General features: G+C 37.1%; 2 protein-coding genes and 2 long non-coding RNA genes across 5 annotated transcripts; 2 read left to right on the forward strand and 2 right to left on the reverse strand.

The window, feature by feature from the left end:
* The first annotated feature begins 215 nt into the window (after nt 1-215).
* LOC122656462 lies at nt 216-1,988 on the forward strand. Its single transcript, XR_006332110.1, has 3 exons — nt 216-495; nt 640-772; nt 1,773-1,988. It is a non-coding gene; the product is annotated as an uncharacterized LOC122656462 (long non-coding RNA).
* A 2,768-nt stretch (nt 1,989-4,756) lies between these two features.
* On the reverse strand, nt 4,757-6,533 carry LOC122656538 (NAC domain-containing protein 83-like). Its single transcript, XM_043851098.1, has 3 exons — nt 5,947-6,533; nt 5,361-5,647; nt 4,757-5,176 (listed from the first exon to the last, which is right to left on the reverse strand). The coding sequence occupies exons 1-3, from the start codon at nt 6,125-6,127 to the stop codon at nt 4,862-4,864; spliced, it is 783 nt and encodes a 260-aa protein (XP_043707033.1). The 5' UTR covers nt 6,128-6,533; the 3' UTR covers nt 4,757-4,861.
* A 3,438-nt stretch (nt 6,534-9,971) lies between these two features.
* Nucleotides 9,972-26,660, forward strand: LOC122656039. Its single transcript, XR_006332032.1, has 3 exons — nt 9,972-9,983; nt 12,390-12,403; nt 26,504-26,660. It is a non-coding gene; the product is annotated as an uncharacterized LOC122656039 (long non-coding RNA).
* On the reverse strand, nt 23,478-26,929 carry LOC122656037 (glycerophosphodiester phosphodiesterase GDPD1, chloroplastic-like). Of its 2 annotated transcripts, none has more exons than XM_043850465.1 (8): nt 26,833-26,929; nt 26,523-26,704; nt 25,301-25,360; nt 25,093-25,173; nt 24,786-24,989; nt 24,579-24,674; nt 24,267-24,463; nt 23,478-23,730 (listed from the first exon to the last, which is right to left on the reverse strand). In XM_043850465.1, exons 1-8 carry the CDS (start codon nt 26,927-26,929, stop codon nt 23,631-23,633), a joined length of 1,017 nt encoding a protein of 338 aa, XP_043706400.1. In that variant the 3' UTR covers nt 23,478-23,630. The 2 variants fall into 2 exon arrangements, with proteins under 2 accessions (XP_043706400.1, XP_043706399.1); XM_043850464.1 differs by having other exon boundaries at nt 23,478-23,741.
* Nucleotides 26,930-27,074: the final 145 nt, after the last annotated feature.

Genomic DNA, 27,074 nt, shown 5'->3' on the forward strand with positions numbered 1-27,074 from the left:
ACCGCATCAACAATGTTCATATTGATTAGAGGTTGAATTGCTCTTCTTTTTTTTTTGGTGATGAAAGCGTAATCACACAAACCACACCAATCCCAAAAGGTTAACCGACTTTTAGGACCGTCGAATGGTGGATATGAATTGTTCTTTTTTGACCATGTTTCTGTGGTTCTATTGAGACATCAATACTGGCTTTATAATCAAGTAGTACAGAACTGTTAAAATATGAGTTTCTGGAAGAGGGTAAATTCTAGTTGTAAACAAGCAACAATATAGACTGAGACACTTAAGACAGCTGGCAGCCTGCGATTGATAGTTTCTGGCCTTTCCCCAGTGATCTGTTCATGAGCTCATCAAACCGACTTCGATAGGCATGAGATGGAGCAGCATCTTGAATGAGCAGGAGCCCAATTGCTGTTGACCAATTAACAGTTCAAGCAACTCATACGGTCAACTGGCATACCTAAAGCCACTGAACATGAGCTTGATTGGCTGATGGTAGAGTATCTTACATCAGGCTTGATTGGTTGATGTAGAGCATCTTATATCTGAAGTGATCATTTTGATCCTTAGCTTACCTACTTAGTTCACCATTAGACTGAAATATTTTAGCTGACTGATTTGAAGATATACTCTTTGTAGGATCCCTGATGATTATGGATATGGTGGTTGGTGCATGGGGAGGCTTGGAATATCCATCACCTGTGACGATTGAAGACCCTCCCCAGGCCTTATTTCATCAGAAAGGCAGGCATGAGTAAGTAAAAACATATCAGTTCAGTTCTTAGTTAGTAAATACGTATTATATGCGTACCCGAATTTTTAAATGTATAATACTCCCATCCCTGTATTTTCCCGTATTTTTATAAAAAAATGTATTTTTTAATCGATTGAGTATTATATTAGTATAATACGCATATTATACATTTAAAAAAAAAAAAAAAAAAACCCAAAAGATTAGAATTTAGGAAACGATTTCACTTTCCCTTTCGTCCCTTTCGATTTGCGTTGAACATCCAACTGTAGCAGGCAACAGTAGCCGCCCTCCATCTCCAATCATCCTCCCCATCTCCGTTCAACAAAGCGGCACTTAAGTCTTGTACTCTACTCTTGTTTCTCTGGTCTTTGAACTTTGATGGTGGTAGTGAAGCAAATGAATCTGGTGTGATATTGGCGAGAACGGCTCAATCTCTATTCTATTTTATTCTTGTTTTTTTGTCTCTTGTAGCTAATGTGTACAGTGGAGATCCATATCTGGAACTCTCCTTCTTGTCTTGTGTTGGTTAAGTAGTGGGAACTCATCCCCCTTCACAAGAACACATCTGGTTAAAAATATATGGTTATCTCATTATAGATAGAAAGAAATGTAATGTTGGAAGAATGATTTAATGATAAGCTAATCAACTTGCTCATCTCATTTTTAGACAATCTGCATTCATTTCTTGTAGATTATTGATATTTTGGTATGTTAAATGATAATCTTAGAGATGTTATATAACATATTATATTATTGTGTTTATTTTAGTTCATAAAATCATGATATTATTTTGTTTATTAGATGGTGAATACATGTTATATAATGAATATATGTCCGTTTTTTTTAAAGTATTATTGCCGTCTATGTCGTATTATATCCGTATTAAATGCATACCGTATTATTACCGTATGTATTTTATGAAGCCGAATTTTTGAAAAGTATTATTATCGTCTAGTCCGTTTAATTTTCGTACGTATTCGTTCCCGTTCAATTGCCGTTCCCGAACTTACTAACTAAGGTTCATTTACATTTTGTTAAGAATAGATATGTCCTTGTTACATAGTTTTCAATCTCTTTTTCTGGTTAGTTCAAACGCTTCTTTCTTCTTTCCTTTTTAAATGTACAGGGTGCATACAAGTATTAGGTGGTTTTGGAACTGGTCAACATACATTCCCCGACTGGAAGCTAATGTTTTTGAAATTCCAATAATGCCCCCACATGATCATAAAAATGACCATATTGTTCATTTTTTGTTTTTCAAAATAAAATCTTCTTCCCTGTGTAAGAAACCTAATTGGGATTTCTTTTTATGCGGATTGACCCGCTCAAGTGATGCTACAAAAAAGTCCAATTATAAGTGTTAAGTGTGGTCTACCACGACGGCCAACCCACGTGATTGACGAAGGCAAACCTTAGGTCCATAACCCAAATCATTAAAAAATGTAATCCCCATCACTTTCATTCTCTCTCTCTCTCTCTGTCTCTCTCCCTCTCACATCGCCCTCTTGTCTCTGAACATGAAAGTGAAATGTAATTAAAAAGGGTGACGTGAAGAACTCCAACACAGCCTTACATGATTCTTAAACCACCATCACAAGAAACTCTGGTCGGCAATGATTTTCCTAATTTTCCTCTTCTTTTTTATTTTTTGTTTGTTATTATATATATATATATATATATATATATTTTAAGGTCAAGTACTTAAAATCCATACACTGGTCAGATGGATTGATTACTTGAAAATATAGCTTTCATATTAGTGAAATGCCGTCCCTACCCTTGTTTTGTCATACACGTGGCACCCTTATAAGGGGGGTTTTGTATTGTGATTCTTCAATTAATTGGGTCACCAGGAAGTCAGATGATTGTGACGATCTAATAAACTGTTTAAAGTTTTTTCAAGCTGACCCCTCCTAAAGGATCTGAAGGAGGTTAGTGTTCATATGATTGTATATTAAATAGGTTATAGTTTTGAAATTGTTTCCTTTTCGTAAAAAAGAAGGGATATGGAAGCTAGTTTGGTTTTATGGTGTTTTTTGAATGTGGTATTCATAAGAAGATAAGTCAGAGAGCCAATGGCCGGTGTGGGTCATGACCCATTTCATGTCATCCTCCAACATTTGAATCAAAACTTGAAAAAAAAAACCAATAATATACAGATAAAAACAAACGAGTCTAGAGAGATTGGCATGATTAATTATGCTGTCAATCAACTAGTACATATCATGAGAGAATCATATCTGCTTCCCCTAAGAGCAGGGTTTCAAGTATCGGATGAGGCCAATTCCAATTCTGGTCTTTCTTGCTTGGCCGATCATTGTACGGATTCTAGGGTTAGGGTATGTTTTGGCTGATTCTGACCCATTTTTTTCACCAATCCTTATCAATTCTGATACGATCTAGATAAGAATATGTCTAAGGCATATGTAGTGGACATGTTGCAACCTTAGGTTATAAGAATAGAGATTAACCATAAAAAAGTTAACGTCTAAGGAGTCGTTCCACTTGGCTCAGGGGTTTAAAATCTAAAACTGGCCTCCGAATCGGGTCCAATCGATTCGGACTCAGCTGGATCTATCTGGAGCTGTCGGAATTGGCTAGGTTCAGGCGAAACCCAAGAACAGCTGAACGGAGAGGTAGATTTGAAGTAGCTTGAATCCAGATGGACTTAGCATATTCTGATTCAAATAGGCCGAATTGCCTGATCAGATTTCATTTTTAAAAACCCTAACCTGGCTAGGATCATGAAGATGATCTGATTATAACCACTTATTAGGGTTAATGTGGTGCACGTTTTCTAGAGGTTTGAAAGAATGTGAGTGTCTAAGTTGAGGAGTGAGGACAACACACACAACCCCGTCAAATTCTTGCTGGCCCAGAGGCCCACTGTGATGGTAGGTGTATAGGACATACGGAATGGTGGTTTTCTTCTCACCCTGTTGCATGGAAACATATATAAACCTAACTCACGGACTTCTGCTACTTTCAAATCCGTAGTACCAAGTAGTCTTCTATACTAATCTGTCAATTTTCGTTTCTTAATAAGAATTGCTGCTAAATGTCTCTGTTTTTAAGTTTATAAAAACCAAATTTAGTATAACCTATTTTGACCATTTCTATGAACATTGCTGATTAGACGAAATAAGATGGAATATTGCTGTTTGTCATCAACGAAAGGATTTAGTCTGTAACAGAATTTTGTGCAGATATGGGACCTTTTGGTTGGGAAGAAAACAGGGGAAGGGTTGTGTGTTACTTGGAGATCCGATCTTGATAAGAGAATTATTCTGTGATTGGGTTCTTATGAGGAATTTCACCTTTTTATTTTTTTTCCCCAATGTGAAAGATGGGAGAAAGAAACCCCATGTGCAGAGATTCTTGCTTCCACAAAAGAGATCTGTTTTTGACATAGTTGGGAACTTTGGATATGTGCTTGCCCCCTCTTTCTTCCTATTTCTTACGCTTTTCCCCTACTTACTTTCTCCCTGTTTCCTTACGCTTTCCCTACTTTCTTTCTCCCTACTTTGGATAAAACTCTTGTTCTAAGAAAATGGTTTGCCTTTGCATAAAAAAGGCTCTTTGATTCTATGGCATAAGTAACCCTCTCTCTCTATACGTATAACGGCCTTAAGAAGTTAAGAGACATATGGGGATATCAGATTAACAGTCTCGGTTAATGGGTTTGATTGCAGAAGTACCCAGTTCTTTCACATGACATCAATGGGGTTTCGGATTTCGGAAGAACCTCTGCAAAGTACTTCTTAGATTATTTTAATTAGAAGAAAGGAAAATGTAGGTAGACTGTGGAGAGATCCAGGTAATACCCAATTGTAATAGGATCTTAGTAATACTTCTTCATTGAGACTGGCAATTGCTCCACGACTCTACTGGTTAATTTTGTTCTTTCATTTGTCCATTTTGTAAGTGGTTATAATCAGATCATCTTCATGACCCTAGCCAGATTAGTGTTTTTAAAAATGAAATCTGAGCAGATTGGGAAAATTGATGGAAGTAAAATTTTGAGATGATTTACTTTGATTGTTATTTTCATTGCGAGGTGGAAAATAAAACCTCAATTTCTGGTACAGGACCAACCAAAAAGAGCTTTCATGAATCTCTTCTACAATAAGATGAAGAAAAACTGTTGCAACAGCTGTTGCTTTCTTCATGATCAGATCCACTGGAACAGACTTCTGTGATGCCACTCGAATCGGAACATGAGGAAGAAGATGGAGGAGGAGGAACTGGTTCATTCTTGTCTGTGACTCTCATGAAATCAATGAAACTAGGCCGACCCATCCCGAGATTCTCAACTCTGTTCTCCTTCCAGGGTTTGGAGAAGTTCTCTTCTTCATTTTTAGTACTCCTTTTCTTCAAAAATATGCGGCAGAGAACCCAATTTTCCACTTGCACAGTAGAATTCTGCATGATTTAAATTCCAGAAAAAAAAATTAAGAAAGAAGAGATTTGGAATTAATTGTAGAATCAAGAGTAACCCCGCAAATGGGTTCTCTTCCAATTAAAGAACGAAATATATTATAGGGATAGAAACAAAAGGAGCACGGCACTGTTCCATTCTCTGGTTGCACAGAATTGAATAACTCACTTGGGTTGGGTTATTCTTTTGTGCGAAAACGGGAGATGCGGTCATGGTAGAAGTAAGTCTGTATTCATGCATGATCCAATCGGTTCTAGACCCATGAGGTGGCTTTCCTCTGTAGAAAACCAGAGTTTTCTTCATCCCCACTACTTGGTTGGTTTTTGAAGCTATGATTTTCCTGTCCATTCCAGTAGCCTTCCAGTAACCAGAACCTGTTGCTCTGTTGCATCTGTTCCCATTGGGATACTTGGCTTCTTTGGTGCTGAAAAAGTACCTCTCTTGCTCTAAATCACCTGAACATGAAGAAAAAGGAAGAAACCCCCCATTTAGAGAAAAAGAAATTCACCAAAATAACAACTCGTGAAACCACTCCCAGCAAAGCCCATTCGAGTTCATTCTGGAATGCAAAAACTCAACCCATTTGCAGGCTTCATGGTCTTTTTGATTCAGTTAGCCAGAAAGTTTATAGTGGCTTAGAACCATACTGGAATGGCATTGTTAAAGCTCTGTTTCGTTATTATTTGAAATTGGGGAGCATTGATTATACAGATTTTTTTCCCCACCCTCTTTTTATGTGTGTGAAGGAGCTAACCTGGCAAATCCCATGGATCGTGCTTGCAGATATCGACCTCAGGGATGATTGAAGCGGGCAATGGGAAAGAAAACACCTTGCGCTTCAAATACTGAACCACGAGCTCTTCGTCAGTTGGATGGAATCTGAAACCTGGAGGTAGTTTAACTACTCCGTTCTTAACAAAATTACGTTTCTCCATGTTGATAGATAAAACCAAATACTCTCTATATTAAAGATTGCAGACTCACTCACCCACCCTAGAGAACTGGACCTCTCAACTCAGCTCAGTTTGGGCGGTGGAGTCAGTTGATTTCTTACAATCTTAACATAATCAGATTCAGAGAAACACAAAAGCAGAGAGACACACAGAGAGAAGAATTATAAATGATAAGAACAAGAAGATGGGGAAAAGGGAAGAGACAGAGAGTGAGAGAAAGAAAGGAGAGGTTGGGTTTATAAGGAAAAGGGTTGATTCTTTATAGTAATGGCGTTGGAGGGGTGGAGAATGGAATAGGACGACGACGACCTATTTGGCGTAAACGAGACTCAAAACCTTCCTTTTGACGCCTCTTAACAACAAACGTTTTCTATGGAGTATGGAGAGAGAGAGAGAGAGAGAGTGAGTGACAGGGAGATTAAAAAATAAAAATTCTTAAGGGGGGTGTCTTGTTTCCCTCGCCAATCAAAAGTGGTTAAAACACCGTTTTTATAAGCTTAAAACGCAACTGAAGCAGCTTAGTCCATGTGTGTTCTCTCGACGTGTTCTTCTCCGCTTCTTCTTCTTTTTCGTCTTTTTCATATAAAGAAAGAAAAGAAAACCGGCACCACTAGTGGGTTCTGCTACTGTTTGTTTTGCGGCTCTTAAAAACCTTCTTAATCTCTTTTTAATGAGCCTTCCAAAATGATCTTTAAGAATTTACAGAGACCTCCTTACTTATCAGCTTCAACAAACAGTACATCTCTGCAGTTTGGGCCTTGTGGGGGGTTTTTTTTTGACTTTTAACAGGTAAGGTAAATAACGAAATTTTTGGACGGTGGAAGGGGTATTTTTGTCTTCTAAAGTGTATATCTTATCGCTGAGGTCACCTTTTGTCATGCTTACAGGTGGGAGTTTCGGGCAATCTTTCCTTATCAAATAAAGTACGTAATTACCCCTACAGCTTTCTCCTCTCTCTCTCTCCCCGGCCTCCTCTGTGTATTTAATACAATCTCTTCTTTGGTGGTGCTGACTGCTGACTGCTGAGCACGTATGCCCAAGACGTCCTTTTTGAAATTAGTTTACCCTTTTTGTTCCTTTTCTTCCTTTTTATTCCCTTTATAAGAAATAAGAGTCCGTGAAGAAATTGGGAAGGAAAGAAGACAAGGTTGAAAAACTTAGAATCGGATAAATCATATTCGAAATCAACACTTAAATCTGTCGGATGTGATTGGACTCAGTCTAACTCAATCTGTTAGGAAGCAAGGTTAATAGGGATCAACATAACATAGGTTAATTCTGATGATTTTGATCTGATTTTTAAAACCATAAACTAGGGTGAATTTTGTGTTTTTTTTTAATCATATATGATATAAAATATATTTGTGTATGATCACTAAGAAATTGCAATTTTATTATAATATTTTACATCACTTATGTTAATAATTAAAATTAATAAATATAATGTGTATAAATATATAAAATTTTAAGTATAATACAAAAATGAAAAATGTCATAATATGACTCAGTTGTAAAAAAAAATCAATATTTTGAAAAAAAAATAAAAAATTCACTACTTGTTATCTAAAATTTGATTATAACTCGCATATGATTCTATATGATCATTGAAAAAAAGAAAACATGTAAAACTTAGGGAAATAGTTTTCTGTATAGGAGTGTGGGCTACACCAGCATTCCCATGAGTCTATCTCTCTCCTCTAAATATGAAAAGATATCTCTATCCCTTGTTTTGAGGAGGAGAGAGATAGACACAAAGGAGCGTTGGCGTAGGCCACACTCCCGTACAGAGAACTTTCTTCCTAAAACTTATTATGTAAGTGAATAAATATAACTTAACTACTTGTGTTCTTTACAACCAAAGTTAAAAAAGTTTTCTGCACTATTCAAATGTAAGGGTGATATGGTACTTCCATTTGTTGGATACATAGGGCGTGATGCAGATTCTAGACTAATGATTTGATGAATTTTATTGTCAAATCCAATCATTTTTTTTTTGACAAAAGGTTTCGTGCATGGCCATGCATGGTGCACAATTGTACTTGCAACCATTAGAAAGGAATGAAGGATCGTGTACTGTACATGATTATGTCTATCCAACAGTAGAAAACATGATTGTGCACCATGTACTTCCGTGTACGAAACCTCTCCCTGTATTGTTGTTGTGACTATTTCTTTAATAAACACTGTTGTTGGTAGATTTTTAAAGCTTTCTTACACCACATGAGCTGAAACTTAGACATATGATTTCAGCATCTTAAGCCCTATTAACCGAAGGATTTGGGCTCCATCTGATATGTTATGTACAAGATTGCAGAGCTGTACGTAAAAACACTTCTTATAAATCATAGATCCCACAAAAAAAAAGGAGAAATTTCAAGCCTGTCCAGCAACAAAGTGACTTGCAAGGTGTGGAATGATATGGTGCAACTACGGTGCAGCCTTGTTCCCTACGTCAGCACAATGACGGAGGATGCAAGCCGGCAATTGCTGCCAATGGAGTTTGCTGTTCTCTTCTCACCAAGGTCTCTCTTTCCTTCTTGCCCCTTTTCCTTCCCTCTTCGATCCCCAGGTTCCCTAGAGGAGTTCTATGTTTCTATTCCCTCTGTGGCTCTGTAGTATTGTACTCCTCTTTATACATCACCCCTCAACCCTTGAAAAAAAAAAAAAAAAAAAAAAAAAAAAAAATTCCAGGATTTGATGCCTACATTATCATGTTATTATATGGTAAGAAGATATGGGGGGAGAGGGAGATTTTGATTGTTTTCTATGGATTATATATGGTCGTTTGAAGTAGATGCCCTAACGTTGAGGTGCGTTCCTCCAAATTGACAAATGCGCTGTACAAGGGCTTGGTTTACTCTCTATCTTATGGTCCAGGTTCTTTTAAGAAAGGGCATGTGGGGTATTTTTGTAATTTCGAATGGTATATATTGAGTGGGTTGGAACCTTGGGTGGGGAATTAAAAAGGGTGAGTCCCACCTGCACCCAAAACGACAGACACCACGTTGGACTTTGGTTAAGTGACAAAATGCCACCCTCATGGGATGCCCCTTCCAAGATTTCCTCATTCCTCTATTTTAAACAGTACCCGATTTTTCTATTCAGACTTGGAGGAGGAAAGAATCTTTTTCTTTGATGGGCACTTACATATCCTGTATTTACATATCTAACCTTCTATTTAAATAGAGTTTGCGTGAATTAAACTAAAATTTTATACATGGTTAATCTAAATTTTAAATGATTCTCTACATATCCAACGGTAGGATGTAACATATCAGTGATGGTGAAGAGAGAATCTCCTCACCTTAGAGATTTGACCCTTTAATTACCATGTAAAAGGGTATTTTCACCTATGTACAATAAAAAATGGGAATTACAACTGACATAGAAGTTCAAATTTGTTTTTTTTTTTTTTGATTGGTAAAACATAGAAGTTCAATCACAAGATTAGATCACTAGTGGTGAAGGATTCTTCCTTCTCCAAAGTGAAGAAAAACTCACTCTTAAATATTTCCTTTCTGTGTTACATACATTTTCCCCTCTATTATGGGGGATTGGAGAAATTTTCATAACTCCCCAATCATTAAAGTGCCTTTCTTTACCAAAAAAAAAATCATTAAAGTGCCCTTTGAAGATGCCGTACCAGACTTGCCTGACGTCCTACCATCAGTAATTGATAATTGAACAAACGAAATAAGAATTGGTTTGAGTCCAGGTGCAACATGGAACCAATGCCCTTACGTCCTACCATCACTAATTGATAATTGAATAAACGAAATAAGAATTGGTTGGAGTCCAGGTGAAACATAGAACCAATGCCCTCAAAAAAAGAAGGGGTGTGGGGATTTAGTCTTATATCGGGTGTGTGAGTGTGGTGTGTTGTGTATATTTGTCATTTTACGGTCCTAAAAGTTGGTGAACCTTTTAAGATTGATGTGTAATTTGTGTGATTTCACTTTCATATAATAAAAAAAAATTTAAAAAAAAAAAAAAAAAAAACCATGGAACCAATGCCCAATTCCAATATAAAACGGTCTCATTCCCAAATAGCTACTGAGCATTGCCTATGTGAACGTACTAGGTGGGGTTTGTGAATCCTGGGATGGTGGATGAACCGTCCTCTATGGGTGGAGGAAAATTTTGCCTTAATTTTTTTAATAAAGGTAAAAAAATTCTATTATTTCACATGTGTACTCGAAAAAATGTTCAAGACATTTTAAAAATCCTATTTTATCTTTGATAGAAACAATTTTTGGAAATAAAACAAGGAACAATTAAAAGAAAGTGTTAAGTTCTAAATACACCTAAGAGGTGATATTTAGGCTGCCGCTATTAAAATTAAGAAAAAATGATCGCTATGCAGCCGGTGTCATGCATTCACTCACAGTCTCTTCTTCTTGATACACACGTACTCTTTCCTCCTTAACATATGGGTCCTCCTGTATTCAACCATGTGGCGTTGTCCCCTTCCATACTCCCATTAACTGAGCATGGAGGATTCCATTCCATGTTGCGGGTGTGTTGACCCCTTGTTCTATTATTAATGTCTTATTTGTTCTTTGCAAATAAATGTCCTCTAATTAGAAAAAAAAATTGACGCATAGCAATTAACTTTTTTTTGTTAGAGGGTTCCCATGATGCCCGTATGGGGAGAAATTTACATACCACACCAATGGCCATGCTAGTGTGGGGGAGGAATCTCTCTTTTTTTTTGGGATTAAAAAAGTGGACCTTAATTTGGATGTTCAAGATAAAATCCATATTAGCTCTCACATGGCATAAAACATCTAGTCAAAAGATCTTCTGCACTTGGTTTAAACGAAGGGAGGCAATTTCTCTTCACCCACGGTGTAGGAAAAAACTCTTCTGCCAATGGTTTGGATGTCTTGGGATGGGTATTGGGAACAATAAAAAGGTCATTATTGACTTTATACAATAAAAGGGCAGCGTAATTATGATCCTAGATAGGTGTATTTTTCCTTCACCTAGGGTGGAGGAAAATTTTCTCTTAGATGATGGCTTGGGACGAAAGATACTGCACAAATACTCTATGAAGAGTCAAGTAGGAAGGTGAGATGGACCACATATCATTTTCATTTCAATTGGGAATTCGAATTTTGCCTCTAAATTGGTTTTGAAATATCACAGTTGCCATAAACTCCTAATAAATAATCCTTTCTAGAATTTCTGAACCACACTTAAATGCAGCCTTTTGTATATTCCTGTATATTTTGTCCAAGTGACTCTGAAGTCTGAACCACTTGCATGGTTTCCAGGATCGGGATTGAGATCCCGATTCCGGTTGATTTGGTTCTTCTAATCTTTATATTAAAAAACCCTAAATGTCAAGAACTTATGATTTCGAAACCAATCCAGGCCGATTCTGATCTGATCTAGATTGGAATTGCGTGTTTTGAATTCCTGACCCCTTGAGAGGTTATTATTGCCATTGCGTGCCATACTGAGCCATAAGCCGTCTTGCCTGACTATTGATAGGTCAACCATGTCAACACATCATCAATAAATGAAGGTTGGTTCAGTTTTGGATGATGAGAGCCCAGAATCCAAGTAGGAATGATTTGGCTTGGATTCACATTAATATTTGGTGTGACAATGATTGGTTCCTTACAAATTCTTGCATCTCAATAGCAACTTCACTTCATAACTTGGTCTCAATTCATAATGGTCCTGAGAATTGAATTATGGATCAGATCAATCTCACTACTAGAACAACTGAGTCTTATGGATTTACTTATTGGTCTTTGTGTTTCGGTAATTATCGATACGGATTAGTGGCCCATAGAATAGGATAGCGTAAGTATAAAAAAAAGTCTTCGGTTAATAATCATGAATTTTAAGAATAAAAAATTGGATTGGTAAATCGATGATCAAGCAGATTCCCATCGATTCTACTCCCGACTCTGATCAATTTTGATCGCTTTAGATCGGAATCAATGCTGATCGATTCATTTTTTTTTTTTTTTTTTTTTTTTTTTGTTCTAAAAACTTGTTGATTGTACATCATGATAAAGGCCACTTGGATGGACATCGAGGTAAAGTATTCGACATTATATCAATATTGATGGTAACATGATTTGCTATTGATTCAGGGAGTTTCACTGTCGACTCCAGGGTTTCAAATCTGATTTGTTTCATTTTTGAAATGTTCAATTACGAGATTAAGGATGAATCGTAATTTTGTAATGAATGAGATTTTAAAGGGCATCAGAGGAAAGAAGGAAAGGAAGAAGAGAAAGTGTAACGTGGGGCGGTTGAGGGGTTTGGTTAAACTAGGGGTGCCTCTATCCTCCACTCCACCACCATTGTTGACAAATAACAAATCCAAAAAAAAAATGCCCTGATTTCGTATGGAGAAGGTAAACCCCTCCTCCGTGAATTTGTTTATGATCCTTTATAAGGACAAATACGATTTTGCCCAAGAAAATGGCAAAAAAATTCAAAAGAGAAGATAGAAGAAGAATTAAGAGATTCTGGTCTCTCTCTACCACTTGATAGTGTAGAAAGAAAGTCGGCGCCAAATTGCGGCTGCTTTTGATTCTTTTGCTTTCCTTTCATGTTTTTTGTTGGGTTAGGTTGGGTAGTCAAAGTAGTTTGCGTGTGGGTGTTGAAGAAGGTTTTAAGGGACAGAAGGAGAAACGTCAAAGATTGCAATTATTGCGTTTTGAGTAAAAAATGTTTTTAAGTGGACCAATTTCTTTCTAAATCTGCCTCTTATGGATACCAAGATAAATAAATATTGGGGAAGAGTTTTCTATTAAAGAGTGGGGTCTTTGTGTTGGGGGTCAATAAGATCATACATAAGAGCATCAATAAGGGTAGGATTTTTATTTTTCATGGGGCCGAACAGTCATTTGGCCATATCATGCGTCTAGGTACAAGAGCCATGCTCTAAAACAGTTTTTTTTCTATAAATATTTTTCTAAAGGTTTTTATTTCAATTTAGATCGTTTTTTTTTCTGTTTTCTTTCTCGTTTTTTAAATTAAAGATTTTAAAAGCTTTTAATCGAGATCGGGGTCTAGGGTTTCAAGAATTGGGATCAGGTCGCCAAGATTAACATTCGTCGGAGCCCGATCCTTGTACAGAAACTAGGATTAGATCACGTTTTGGCTAATGCTAACAAATTCCCATCAAAATTAGATGGAACCAATATGGATCCTAATTCTAGATTTTAAACTTTACCCCAAGTCTGCAATAGCTAGGGGTGAGAGGAGTCACCCATCACTCAGCAAAAAGACTCAATCGGGGTCTGGATTAGTCGATTCCAATCCAATCCAGATTGGAATTAGTGGAAATCAATCTAAACCTAGTTTCCATACAAGATCGATCCGGTTCAAATCAATTAGAATTGAGATTAACCTCTGACGATTTCGATCCAGATTGGCCGATTTGAGCCAATCCAATCCAATTTTGCAAAACTTTGCTTGAAGCCTCTAGAATGCACATCACATGGAATACCCCTCCTGTCTCCCAAAAAAAATATTCTCTTACAACCAATAATAAATTAACCAACTAATGCAAAAGTGAGAGAACTTCTCAACCATCTCAATGCTTTTTTCACATTCCACTAAGTCATTCAAGAGTTTCTTTTCTCAACGGAGTTGTTTGGTTGTCTAAGACCGTTGCTTGTCTATTTGGTGAATCCAACATATGAGATGATAGAGAATAAGATGGAAGGTCAAAGTCTTTCTTCCCTTCAATAAGCTGCCTCTCTCTCTCTCTCTTTTTGAATTCAAATTCTTAGTACCCCACCAAAAACAAATTACCTTTACTAGAGAGTTTAATGCGTATTGCTTTCATTTAATTCTGTTTTTGGATTATTTACCTTTTTCTTTTTATAGGATTACCTTTCTTTGAAGGCATTTATTTTATTTTGAATGTGACGGAAGGCGGTGACGAATGTGGTCCAAACCCACATCATATAGTGTGTGACTGGTTTTCCAAGGGTTGAATTTCTATTTTTTTTTTCGTGGTTGTTTTGGAGATTTCGATTTCAAAGGAATCCCACAAACGTAATTTTTAATTGAAAAAAATAAAATTTAGAAGGATGTTGAGTTAATTTCCGATTTTTTTTTTTAATAGAAATTGCCGATTTTGAAACTTTAGTTTCTAATAGGTTCGTTCAAGAGCATAGAGCTGGAATTTTGTAAGCATGTGGAGTTTGCAAAGTGGTAAAAATTTTTATTTTTTTTTTGATTGAAAAAATGGTAAAATAAAGTATTAAAAATTTTAAGATTATTAAAAAAATAAATACGGATATATATGAGGGTATGCCATTACATAGGAGAGTATATGATCGAAATTGAGTTTAAACCTTGACACGCAGTCTATCCAAATCCCTACCCGAAATATCCAACAATCAGATTTTCCACATCATCTTTTCACATGGCATATATAAGTGTGAAACATTAGAAATTTTTTCTATAATTGCTTGATTATTGTTAAGTTTGATATCATTTTAAATCGATAATGCATTTCAAGTAATCATACCAAATGCAGCCTTAATTTAAAAATTCTCAAGATATTGGCTCGTAAGGATTTGCAATATGGGACTCTCAATGACCGTAAAATAAAGAGTGCCCAACTGAATCTTGCTATGGTAAGGCTGTGTTAAATACAGGTTGAGTTGTCAGCATAGCTTCACCTATATTAATTACCTTTTTCTTTTCATCAAAATAAAAAAAAAAAAAAATCCCACTTTACTAGTCCATATACTTTCAACGTTTAATTGTATAGTTCATTCTCTTTAATCACAATTTAGGGTTGAGATCTTAATGGGATGGGGTGATTGGGATCCAAAAAATGTTATGATTGAGAAGATGAGACGACAAATACATGTTAAGGGAGAAAGAAAAGAACGCCATCCAATTGTGAGTTTTATAAATTTTTAAATTTGTTTTGATATGAATTTGATCCAACGAATTTCTTTAATAAGAACATATAATTTCTTTTCTCTTCTACCTCGAATTTAGATTGAAAATTGTTTCTTAAAAGACAATATTATAAAAGCGATGCACTCGCAAAACTAAGGAGAATTCTTTTGATTGTTTAATTATCAAGAGGAGATTCGTCCAATAAATATGTATACAAAGGCAACCAACAGGGATAGGATTCTTCATTTAAGAGGGTGGGGGCGGGGGATCGGTAAATGAATTCACTTGGGGCCCAACTTCCGTGATTCTAATATGCCCGTTTCAGGAGGCATTCTCATGTTCTCATGGTCCCCAATTTGAGTTATGAGGAACACCCCCAACAAGGAGTTTGCTCAGGTCATACTCTCATGTAGATGCGGTCTAGACTAGATCCCTACAGCAATGAAGGTGATGCAAATGATGTTCCAAGCATGACATTCATTGCAAGGCGTAGACATGTTTCACCTCCGAATGGGATCCTGCCTTGCTCTCCCCCCTTGACCACCCTTGAAACTTTATTCAAGTTAATTAAGTGGAAGGAATAATGCATGAACCATGGCTATTGTATTTCCTATTCAATAAAGCCCAATTGATATTGTCATCTCCCCCCCCCCCCCCTCCTCTTTTAGTTGTAGTCCAAGACTATTGTATTTCCTATCTAAGACCCCTCGCAAAAAAAAAGAAAAAGGAAATAGGTTCTTTGAGCTGCTGAGGTCGATAACGTTAGCGCCTCTATTTTCATTTCTCCTCTTCTCATTGGTGTCTTCCCCCATATCATTTGCTCAAAATACTTTCTTACAAAAAATTATATATATATAATCCAACAAAAAGGAAGTAGCTTCTGCCAGATGGTATGAATATCATTAGGTTACACTGATGTACATAAAATTGTCCACCAAGTAAATAGGCGATACGTGGACGAAGGCTAGTCATGAGACACAACTGAAAAGGACCTGACAAGCAGTTCCTTGTGCAACACGATTTCAAACAAACCCGAAACTTGTCCAGTAACTAATTCCAAGTAACTGACACACCACTACAGTGAATATTCCCCAAATCAAGGGATACATGTTTCCCACTCTGCACACACACAGAAATACACGATTCAAGGAAGACGCCAACTGCCACGATCTAGCAACTGTCTCTGCCGCTATTTCATTAATCGCCCCTTCCTCTTTTAAATAGAAAAGGGAGACCTAGGTACAAGGGCATCATTTTTTCACTGACTTATTGTTCTCTTTGTACTTCCTCTACAAATTTATTATTGTACGGATTTGACTTAGGCATCAGAGAATCCTTTCTCAGAATCCACTCCAAACCTCTTTTGTGTTTTTTTTCTTCTTGCAAGTCATCCACATCTTTGAATCCGTTTCCGACGACAACAATTACTTAAACTTTTTTTTATTTTTTTGGAGGGGGGGGGGTGAAAATTAGCTTACTTACAAGGTTATGATGAGGAGCTACAAAGATTCAGGATGAGGGTTGACACAAAAATATTATATCATCATTCTAGGGAAAAGGAAGTTGGGAAAAGAAAAGGCAGGAAAATTGACATAAGGATGTGTGAAACACGACGCAAGAGCACTATGAGATTTTCTTCAAAAAATGGCCATCCAATACTAAAAAGCATTGTTTCTAAAATAGTTTTTATAGTCTCTGTCAAGAAAGAAGCAACAACAACACTTTGAGTAAAACTCTGCAAAAGTGGGTTTATATGTATATATGTGTTTCCATCAAAAGGATACAAAATGGATATCATAATGCCTAACTTTATCTTTCATACAAAACAATTAAATACGCATGCGCCTCTGCTTGCTTGGTGATGATTGGGTTAAAAAAGAAATGCTAGCTAGTTGTTGCAAATAATTGTTTGGTCTGGTCTGGTAAATCCCAATCTCATTTTTTATATCATCATATATACTCTCGATCACTCCCTTTTCTATGATTCTATGTTCCATAATTTTTGAGGGGATTGTTTGGAGTTTAAGAATTTGAGATGAAAGATTTATAATATTAAGAGGATTACTAGAGGAACATTGTTGTCTTTATTGCAAATGAAGTTTTAAGTACTAATATGTTTTTTTAAAAAGACTTTGATTGTTGTATCTTCCACACGATTTGAACCCATGACCTCTCTAATATTGCTTTTAGTAAAGCAAAGGAGTATGAATATTTTAGTCCCACACAATGCTTATAGAAAAGCTAAGAGTGAAATATATATTGTATAATGGGAACTACAAGGGGGTGGTTATTTGGTAGAAAAACTCGCAATACGCCAATACTCTCGTCTCTGGGGCTGGGGGTTTGGGGGTTTTTTTACACAATAGTCTTTAATGTGTGAAGTGTCTTTTTGCTTATTGGACAACACTTGTATCTGTTTTTTTTTTCCCAACACCGGGTAGGTATTTTCGACACCGATTGTGGTTTTCCTGACGTCAGTATGTGGTTTGTTGTTATATGTCGATTAGAGAATGTTCAAAGTCAGGATTTGTTAGGAACCTTAATGAAATATATTACTCTTTGTCCGATGTTCGACGTTGATTGCATCTTTTCCGATGTTAGATGAGTGCCGTCTGACACGTTGCTAGTGCCGGCGATCATATGTTACTTGCTGTCCATAAAGTTTTGGATGCCAACATTGGTTATTTATTTATTTTATGTTTTCTCTCTTAGAGAAACACATCCTTTGGGCTCATTTTGGACATGTGTTTCAAGGGGCATCTCTCCTCTGTAAATAGAGGATGTCCTATATAGACTTTAGAGTATGATTACAAGTGTTTTAGCTTCTCTCTCAAACCCCTACTCTATATTTTTGCCTTCAGTTTCACTGTTTTTGAGAAGTGTTATTATACTCTTGTTCTAGTTGATTGAGTACAACCTGAGTGTGTCATGACAGGGCCCAATAAGTGTGTGTAATAACTATTGAAAGGGCCGGTTGTGACTATTTCATCTTGGAGGTTGATTTGAATTACCTGGATTGCACCATAAGACATCTCCAATTTTATGGAAGGTGACTGGTGGCACGACTCAACCTCACAGTTCATCGTATAGAGCTATATATCCAATCCTTGATTCCCAACTCTCACATGGAAGGGATGACCTAGTATCAGATTGAAGCCACTAAGAAAATGACTACCTGCTGCCAAATAGAGACCTTGGATCAGAGTGAAGCCACTTGTGAATGGCTACTTGATCTGGAGTGGGATACCATGGATGTCGATTTGAAAGCGTATGATCTGTTATGATCCCACATCAGTCATACGGGAGGTTAATCCCACGGCAATGTTCAACAAGAGATTTGGTGTGGGTTAATGCCACTCATTTGTCATCTCATCCATCACAATTTAACATTGGAATTTTCTTCTACCTTCGAGTCATCACATCACTTCACCATGGCCACCTCTAAACCTTGAGTTAACTAGAACCCTCATCTCTACCTCGATAAAAATGTTCTCACCAACCTTGAACAACTGAGTTCCTGATCATTTGAGGCTCTATCCACAGCAGATCCAATTTTAACCATTTTTTCCCCAATTCTTTTCCAATATTTTGTAAACATATATGGATCAAATTCAGATGCTTGACCTCTCTTTAGGTAATATTCCGTTATCCACACCTTGGACCACCGAATTAATTGGTGTTTGAATTTCCATAATTCGATGAATCTGTATGATATATTTGTATTAATGTATTAAACCTTGTCAATAATTTTATAACTAATAACTTTATCTAATAGCAATTTGAGGACTACCACGCTTCAATCAATAGTACTTCTCGTTATCATATGTTTTAATAATTATATGGGAAGCAGTTTTCTGTCCGGGAGTGTGGCCAACACCAGCACTCCCATGTGTCTATCTCTCTCCTCCTTAAAACAAGCGGACAGATGTGTCTTTTCAAATGGGGAGGAGAGAGATAGACTCATGGAAGTGTTGGCATAGGCCACACTCCCGGACAGAGAACTTTCTCCCTAACTTATATAGGGTAGTTATCTATGTAACAATGGAAGGTGATGGTTTCGAAAATCACAAGTTAAATATGAGGTTCTATTTTTGAGGGTTTTATTTTAGGCTGCATTTGATATGCATTTTTCAGGTCGATTTCACATTCTCAAACGATAAAAACAACTATTTTTATCGTCCAAGAATGCGAAATTGACTTAGAATGCATACTAAACATAACCTTAATCTAAACAGTCAATTTTCACTGAAAGTTGGGAGAGTGCATAGTAATCCCAAGAGTACCAGTACACATGCATGGACATACACGAAAAATGTGCTAATATAAAAATGTGGTATTTGATTGAATTGGACTTTGAAAATTGACATGTAACTAATAAGCAATGTCCTAAGCTCTCTATCTAACCGTTGAAATGGTCATATCATCTATCCACGTGGTAAAATAGATATCTCGTGGCATTTGGTAAAATAATAGATTTTTATAATAATAATAATTCACCTACTATTACACACAAGTCATTAGAAAAATTTTCTAATCGCTTCGGTCCAGCCCAATCTCACCTGGGGGTTTGGGCTGGGCCGCGGGGGTACATTTTTTCTTAATCTGTTTAAGATAAAAATAGAAAATTGATGCTCTATTTCCTATACACCTTAATTAACCTTCCTTTGCCGGTCTTAATCATATGGAATCATAGTCCCATACAGCGATTTAGATATTGGGATCGTATCGATCGATATTATTTCTAATGGTAGTGACCGATATTAGTGGTATCAGCAGAAAACTGATACGTATCAATTGATACGGTAAAAAAAGTTGGGTTTTTGTTCCCGCAAGAAAATAGGGAGAAAGAACACTAACAGGAATATGTACGGTGTGATGCACTGTCCCTGTGCCCAGACACAAGAGTGTGCGGAAATGTTTGAAAAAAAATGCTTTTGAAAAAAAATATATATAATTTGTTACTTGAAAAAGATGTAGAAAAGATCGTGACTACATCAACTTTGCACCTGATCATAAATTTCTTTAGTTGGGTTTGTCCTGGTAGAGAGGAGAGAGTATACAGTGACTGCTGGTATTGAATACTGTGGGTACAGTTTGCCATGAAACCTTAACCTTTAAGGCTAACTAAGAAACCCTTGTGAACTTGGTGGCCAGACTTGAAACCCCATTCTGACATGAAGAGAGTCAGGGGGTGGAGAGATATATCCTTGAAGAAAATACCAATTTCTCTCGTTTATGGCCACATTTTTTTTCCCCCTCTCTTGAGAATGAGACTTATGGGGGTAAAAATGTGGTTTTTAAGACGTTTGGTCTATAAAAACCAAATCAAAACCGATAACTATCATGCTTCGGTCCTCAGTTTCTTCTACTTGTCCCTTATCGATCTGGTTTTCGATTTTTCATATATACAAAAGAACATAAGTGTAAACTAATATTGAATTGTATTGAATTTACAGTTTCTTCTAATTTTGATCTAAATGGTTTTTCCATATATTTTATTGTAGCCTATATTTTATTGGTTGTGAACAAATGTCTAGCACACTTGGTAGTTTGTGGTGTGTAAAAAACCCCATAGCGATCTGGAAGCCCATAGCTATCTGAAGGTCGGTTAGTTTTAGTCGTACAATGGTTCCAAAATGATACAGATTTTAATAGATCAGTTTCGGTCGATTAAATCGCATCGATATGCTTTTTGACACCCTACATCGGAAGCATGAGTTTTGCACATTAATTGGGAGGATCTAGGGGTGTAAGTTTGGCCCTATTACCCCAAGCCCGCCTTAAGCCTGAACTGGGCATGAACTGGATTTTTCAACCATGAGGGTGGGTTAGGGTTGAAATTTTCAGGCCCCGGATCAAGGGTGGGCTGGGTCAGGATTGAGGTCTCGATTAAGCCCAGCCCGGCTATGCTTTACTATATATTTTTACATTTTACAATTTTTGTTTAGTATTTGATTATCTGTTGGTTGACCAAAAAAAAAAAAGGTAATTATCTATTGATAAAAAATATTTACAAATTTAAGAATGGATTAAGTTTTGGGAAAATTATAGTGTGACCCTTTGAAGTTTATCTTAAATATAGAGCGAACCCTTGTGTTTTCAAATTATACAATCGCACCCCTTGAGTTTAGGTTAATTGTTATAGTCAGCCCCACTCCGTTACTTAGGTGTTACGATGTTAGTTAAGTTTACTTTCAAATGACTAATATAGTCCCGAATGAGGTGTGAGCTTACCATTTTGGCCATAGGTATCCCTAAAACTTCACACCCCCTTCCCTGCTACTCTTCGTATCAGTCATCCATACCTGCGATGATAGGAAGGTAATTCTACTCGAATCAGTCACCTCCTTCTTTCAATTCTCGTTTGGTTCCAGTTTCGCCATTAATTATTCCTCGACGGATTTGAGATATCTATGGTTGCAGGTGAATGTCGAATCTTCCCAGATCTATGGTTCCAATTTCTCGGTTTTCTTTTCAGGGAACGGCGACGATCTCTTCTTTGTTTTGGATTTCTCGCTTAGCTCAGGTAATTCTTCTCTCTCTTAAGGGTTTGATCCCTGATTCTAATCTCTCTGTTCAACACGATGCGCAACAATTTGAAAAGAAATAATGGAAACCATTTAATTTTTTATTTAATTCCTCTTTTCTTGTTCTGAGTTTAATTTGTGGATCAGTTATGGGGGACGAGTGCTGCTCAACGCAACTGATCGACGGGAATAGCAAATTTAATGTTGCTAGACTTGAGAATTTCGTGAAAACAGTAAAGCTTAGTGAATACCCCAGAAGCAGAGACACTGGAGACCTCAAACAGAATCAAAATGGAGAGCCCACATATCCATCTTCTAACATCCATTCCTCCGTTTTTTCTTGTTCTTTTTCCAAACGATGCTTTCCCCCATTTTCCTCTGTTCCCTTTTCGTTCTTCAGCCCTTAAAAGCCCAAATCACTATTTTTCATGGAATTGCAGTTACTTCACAGGAAAATCTGAATAGACCATTGACATCCGAAAGGCCGTAAAATTTGATTACTCTTTCTCTTAGTCCCTTCATTCGATATTAAAAACCCCAATTTCTAGTGACATCTGCAACCTACCAGAACCGAAGCTAAGCCTGCAGTTACCGCTGATTTCAATTTCAGAAATCTGTAGTCCAAAGACCACTTGATTTCTAGAGCTGTGGTGTTTTGGATTGTTCCAACAGACCTAGGCGACACCAAATCTAGAGATTTCAAGCTGTTTGAGACGATTCCAGAGGCTACAATTCGATTTCCCCTCTTGTGCCTTACCGTGACCAATTCCAAAAGTTGAAGATGATTCTTCAACCATTCGTTACTCACGCCCATATTCTTTGTCTTTTTCCAAGTTAAGTTACTAAAAACTTCAATATTGCCATTCCATTAATTACCATTCAGCCGGCAGGAGCAGTGGAGATGTAGCCGGAAGCGAAGGGATCAAGAACAACTGCCATTGTTTCAACGTAACAACCACAACGGCTCAACTAAAACGAAAATAAGTTTTCACTTGTTTTCTGAGGTTTGAATAGGTTTTTGGTATTAAATGTTAGAAGGGTAAAGTTGGCATTTTATATTTTATTATTAACACCGTCCACTTAAAGGTGCTGACTGTATAATTTAAAAAACACAGGGGGTCGTACTCTATTTAAGACAAACCTCAGGGGATCGCAGTGTAATTTACCCTTAAGTTTTTTAACTCAAAGAACAGTCTAATACTCAAATATTTTTATGGTGAAAAGTCTAATACTCAATTGAGTGTGAAATAAACCAATACCCAATCACATGTGTCCCATTTTTTTGATGCATAGGATGATGTAAATGGCAAAAATTAGGGTCAATCAGGACCAACTTGACCAGCTCAACTTGATCAAGGTCAATCAGGGTCGGGCTGGTTTGAGCCTAAAAGGGTTGGGATATCTCAGCCTGAGTTAGGACCGGGTTGGGCTTGGGTTGAGCTAAGAGGACTCGGTTAAAACCCTGCCCAACCCTGCCCTATTTCACCCGTAGATGGATCACAATAACGAGAAGTGAATAATAATGCAACAAGAACAATTATCTTAACTCAAATTTGAAAGATCATTCTAATATTTTCTTCCCCGAAACTGTGCTTTTCAAAAGATTTAAAAAAAAAAAAAAAAAAAAACACAAGATACAATACATCATTGTTTTTGGTACAACCATTTTTGTTCTTACAAGACAAAGAAGATCACCTCTACATTGCACGAAGGAGGATGAATTAAGTACAATACTCGGTATAGCAACTGTGATTATACATAAAAAAAAAAAAAAAAAACAATTCCAAAATCAAAATATAAAGCCCCGTAAGTATAAGTAAGTAGTATGGATTTAATAATTATTGACGGGGTGAAAAAGATAAGAATACTATACACTCTTTCCCTTGGGTGATGGATGGGTTATCCTGTTTTTGTTTCTCTAGAATGTAACTTGTATCAACTGAGGCATCAACTTGAGTAGAAATGAGAGTTCACGCTGTGAGAAGTTGGGCCTTGTTGCGGTTTGGATCTGCCCATCTGCCCCTTCATGAGATGAGAGGCTGCTATTATCTTCGTACTCACCCTCCTTAACTGGCTTGATGTAAACCGACACTCTTTCTGAAATCTCTTGAACCAGATCCACGATCACCCCATCCACCCCCATTAGATGTTGCATGTAAATCGCTTCTGGCACAATACTGAAAACAAATGAATATATAGCAGCCCCATTAGTTACATTATAACATTTGAAAACAACCTACCTCGATCTTTCTTATAAATTAATCACCGGCCAGAACCCCATATTAGATGTGAAGACTTACAAGGACTAGCTCATCATCTTCTTAATAACTAGTTTTTAACGGTGAGTTTTGTTGCTGTTCCACGTGAAAGACCGGAAAAAATATTCTCACATCGGATATTAATGGAGAATGTATAGGGGTTTAATAAGTATTTTGATATCTCTTCTACTGGAATCTTTATCCTCTCAATTTGTCTGCCCGTACTTGACGTCAAGTACATAAAATAGAGGGAGGTGGATCTTCGGGCAGTGTATTCGAGCAAGGGGTAGGATAGTCATTTCTGCCCCCCCTCTGTTAGATGTACTTGCCGTCAAGAATTTGACAAGCAAAGTGAGAGGATAAAGATCCTACTAACTAACAAATGGTATCAGAACCAACCAAGGTTGTGTTAGAGCCAAATAAACTTGGGGGAAAGCAGCTTACTTCAGTTGGCCATAGGTTAGGAGTGAAAGATTCGCTTCTCTGATCGTGTTAATGGCGCCTGGATTTCTGAAGACGGCTTTAACTTCTGATACAATCCCTTGCAAACCACATGACGAGCAAAGCTTGACAGCCTCCTCCAAGGAATTCCTTCTCACATCCTTGTAAATTTCAGATCCTCCATTTGTAAGGAAGAACACCTGGTTTTGTATTACCAATTAATAATGAACGTACATTATAACTCATTTCTAGCTGTTTTAACAATAATAGAATTCCTATTTTCCATTCTCTTACATAAAAGGGATGAGTTCTTACAGGATAGATGCTCTGCAACATACTGGTTAACCGTGCTGCATCAGGCTGGAAGGTTGAAAAGACAATGGGTCTCTCCTTGGCGTGTTCAAAGACCACCTATGTATATATATCATATCCACCACCACCACCACCACCCAGTTGAGAGCAAAACCCAATGAGAAAGAGATCATTAATTATGTTCAAAAGGGACGAAAAAGACCTACGTACCTTTAAGATTGCTTGAAGGACATGGATGAGTTCTTCATCTCGATAGACTATGTGGTCATCAAACTTCAGCTCGATATTGAAACCCAAAGTAGGGTTTACCTTCTGGAATGCCACTTCAAGTGTACAGGAGGCGTCATCTTCTTCAACTTTCCAGTTGTAAATCTTCCCGTCTCCATAACCCTTTCTTAACAATGGTTTCCCAACCTGAAATATGCAATTAATTAATTAATAATATAAGAATTAGAGGCCAATCTCAGTTCATCGAATAAAGGAGAACCGAAGAAATACAAAAAAAATCAATTATTACATTTCCAGGCTCTGTTTGGGGTCCATAAGAAAGGAATTCAGCCAAAGTTAACTCCGTGAGTCTTCTCTCAGATATCTCACTCTCACCCTGAAAATCAAATAGCACAAGAAATTAAATCCAAAGAAGAAATTGCAATTAGTAAGAGAACACAAAATAATAAAGGCAAAAACAGGGATTATTTAGTGTGTATGTAGATCATGCATCTTACATTTTCTATCGTGAGGATGAAGTTGTCGTGGAAAATGACCGGACAGTCATCTTTAGTCACCTACAAAAATTACATTCATTACCCAAATTACAATTTTGTTTCAAGACAAGACTCGTATATGCTTCTACTTTTGGACCTTCTCAATCCACACCCAAATATCTTAAGAAACTCTAAACCAACAAGCAAATATGCGCTTCAACAGGTTGAGGGCCGGGGTTCTATACTTCTATTAGCTGTGCCATCAGGCGGACTGGGCCAGGTTTTTCAAAACCATAACCCAACCCTGGATCCCCTTAACTTAGCCCAGGCCCAGGCCCAGGCCCAGCCCAAGGTTCAATGGGGATAATACCTCAGCCCAGGCTTAATTCTATCGGGCCCAAGGTTCAGTGGGTATATAGTAAATTAAATATACTATATTCAGATCAACTATTCAATTATCAATCATGACACAAAAAAAAAAAAAGAAAAAAAGGAGAACAATAGAGGAAGAAGACAAAGGGAAAAATTAAAATAAAAAATAAAAAATTAACTGAGTTTTGTATACCAATGTAAAGAGAGAATTTCTTCTTTTTTTAGGGGGTAAGAAAAGAGAGGATTTCTTAATTCACGGGTTTTGGTGGTTTAGATAATTAAAAAAAAAAAAAAAAAACTAAGACAATATTCATCAGCTATGTTTTATTGGTAAATATGCATCAACCGTGAAAGAAGTGAAACAACCCCACAATTTTCATGACCAGTAAAATAGAAACTAGATTTAGGGAAGGTGGTGTGTTGACTAAAAGTTGATTTCCAAATAATTCCATTCCTATGTCAGAGCCTGTTAGACTTTGACTGCAAACTCTAGAAGATCGTCAACAAGATGGACGACCCAGATCGGAAGTTGTGAATAATCAGGATTCCATAACACATCGGAGAAAGGGAAAGAGGATAATACTGCGGTAGAACAGCGGCGAGACGCGACAAAATTGCAGTTTTCCTACATCGTACACGGCGGTGGAGTGATGTGAGGAGAGGCACATCACCAAAGGCCAAACCACGTGGACCTAAGAAGAAGAAGAAGAAGACGACCATCTGTATTGTTTGTTACGAAGGACAAACAATACTCGTCGGTCGGACTCAGAACTCGGAATCCATCATCATTGCAGACACAGAATAAAAAGGGAAATTGAATAACAATTGTTGAGAATTAATTCTAAGATTAAGGAGAAAACAGAAATCTCACCTGAACGTCGAATTCAACGAAATCAACACCGAACTTTGCGGCAGTATTAAAGGATAGAATGGAGTTCTCTTTGATGGCTTTCAACCTCCGGTCAGGCAATTGTAAGACGTTCATACCACTCCCTCTGTGTCCTATAACCAGAAACTTTGGCCATTTCAACGATGCTTTGCCTCCATCTTTACCTGTAAATTAATTATTAACCAAAATTAAGAAAAAAGGAGACAGAAGAAGACAAGGAATGTTAAACGAAAGCAAAGACTTAACGAATTAAGAATGATCTATCTAGTAGTTAATCATTCGGTGAACTAACCATTAGAGAACCGACCGGAATTAAGAGCAGTGGAAGCATTCTCCGGCACCTGATCCAGACAGGGAACGTCGGAGATATTAACGGCTTTAAGAGCCATTCCAAAGTAGAAGAAAAAGAGAAAAGAATTCGGTATTAGATCAGACGGGATACAATGGTAATTGTAAGATTTGTTTGAGCTCTGAATGTAGAGGGAAGTAATCCCCTACATATATATATTTAAGGGAGGCATTGGGGAATTAACG

The sequence above is a fragment of the Telopea speciosissima genome, chromosome 3, assembly GCF_018873765.1.
Source record: "Telopea speciosissima isolate NSW1024214 ecotype Mountain lineage chromosome 3, Tspe_v1, whole genome shotgun sequence".
Lineage (NCBI taxonomy): Eukaryota > Viridiplantae > Streptophyta > Magnoliopsida > Proteales > Proteaceae > Telopea > Telopea speciosissima.

Excerpts from the sequence above, each read along its gene's own strand:
- LOC122656538 (XM_043851098.1), bottom strand. The coding sequence starts at position 6,127 with ATGGAGAAACGTAATTTTGTTAAGAACGGAGTAGTTAAACTACCTCCA. Across the intron at positions 5,648-5,946 it reads CGATCCATGGGATTTGCCAG|GTGATTTAGAGCAAGAGAGG; the intron begins GTTAGCTCCTTC and ends CTTCATGTTCAG. Across the intron at positions 5,177-5,360 it reads AAAAGAATAACCCAACCCAA|AATTCTACTGTGCAAGTGGA; the intron begins GTGAGTTATTCA and ends TAAATCATGCAG.
- LOC122656037 (XM_043850464.1), bottom strand. The coding sequence starts at position 26,929 with ATGGCTCTTAAAGCCGTTAATATCTCCGACGTTCCCTGTCTGGATCAG. Across the intron at positions 25,361-26,522 it reads TCGTTGAATTCGACGTTCAG|GTGACTAAAGATGACTGTCC; the intron begins GTGAGATTTCTG and ends TAATTTTTGTAG. Across the intron at positions 24,464-24,578 it reads TGTTGCAGAGCATCTATCCT|GTGTTCTTCCTTACAAATGG; the intron begins GTAAGAACTCAT and ends ATACAAAACCAG.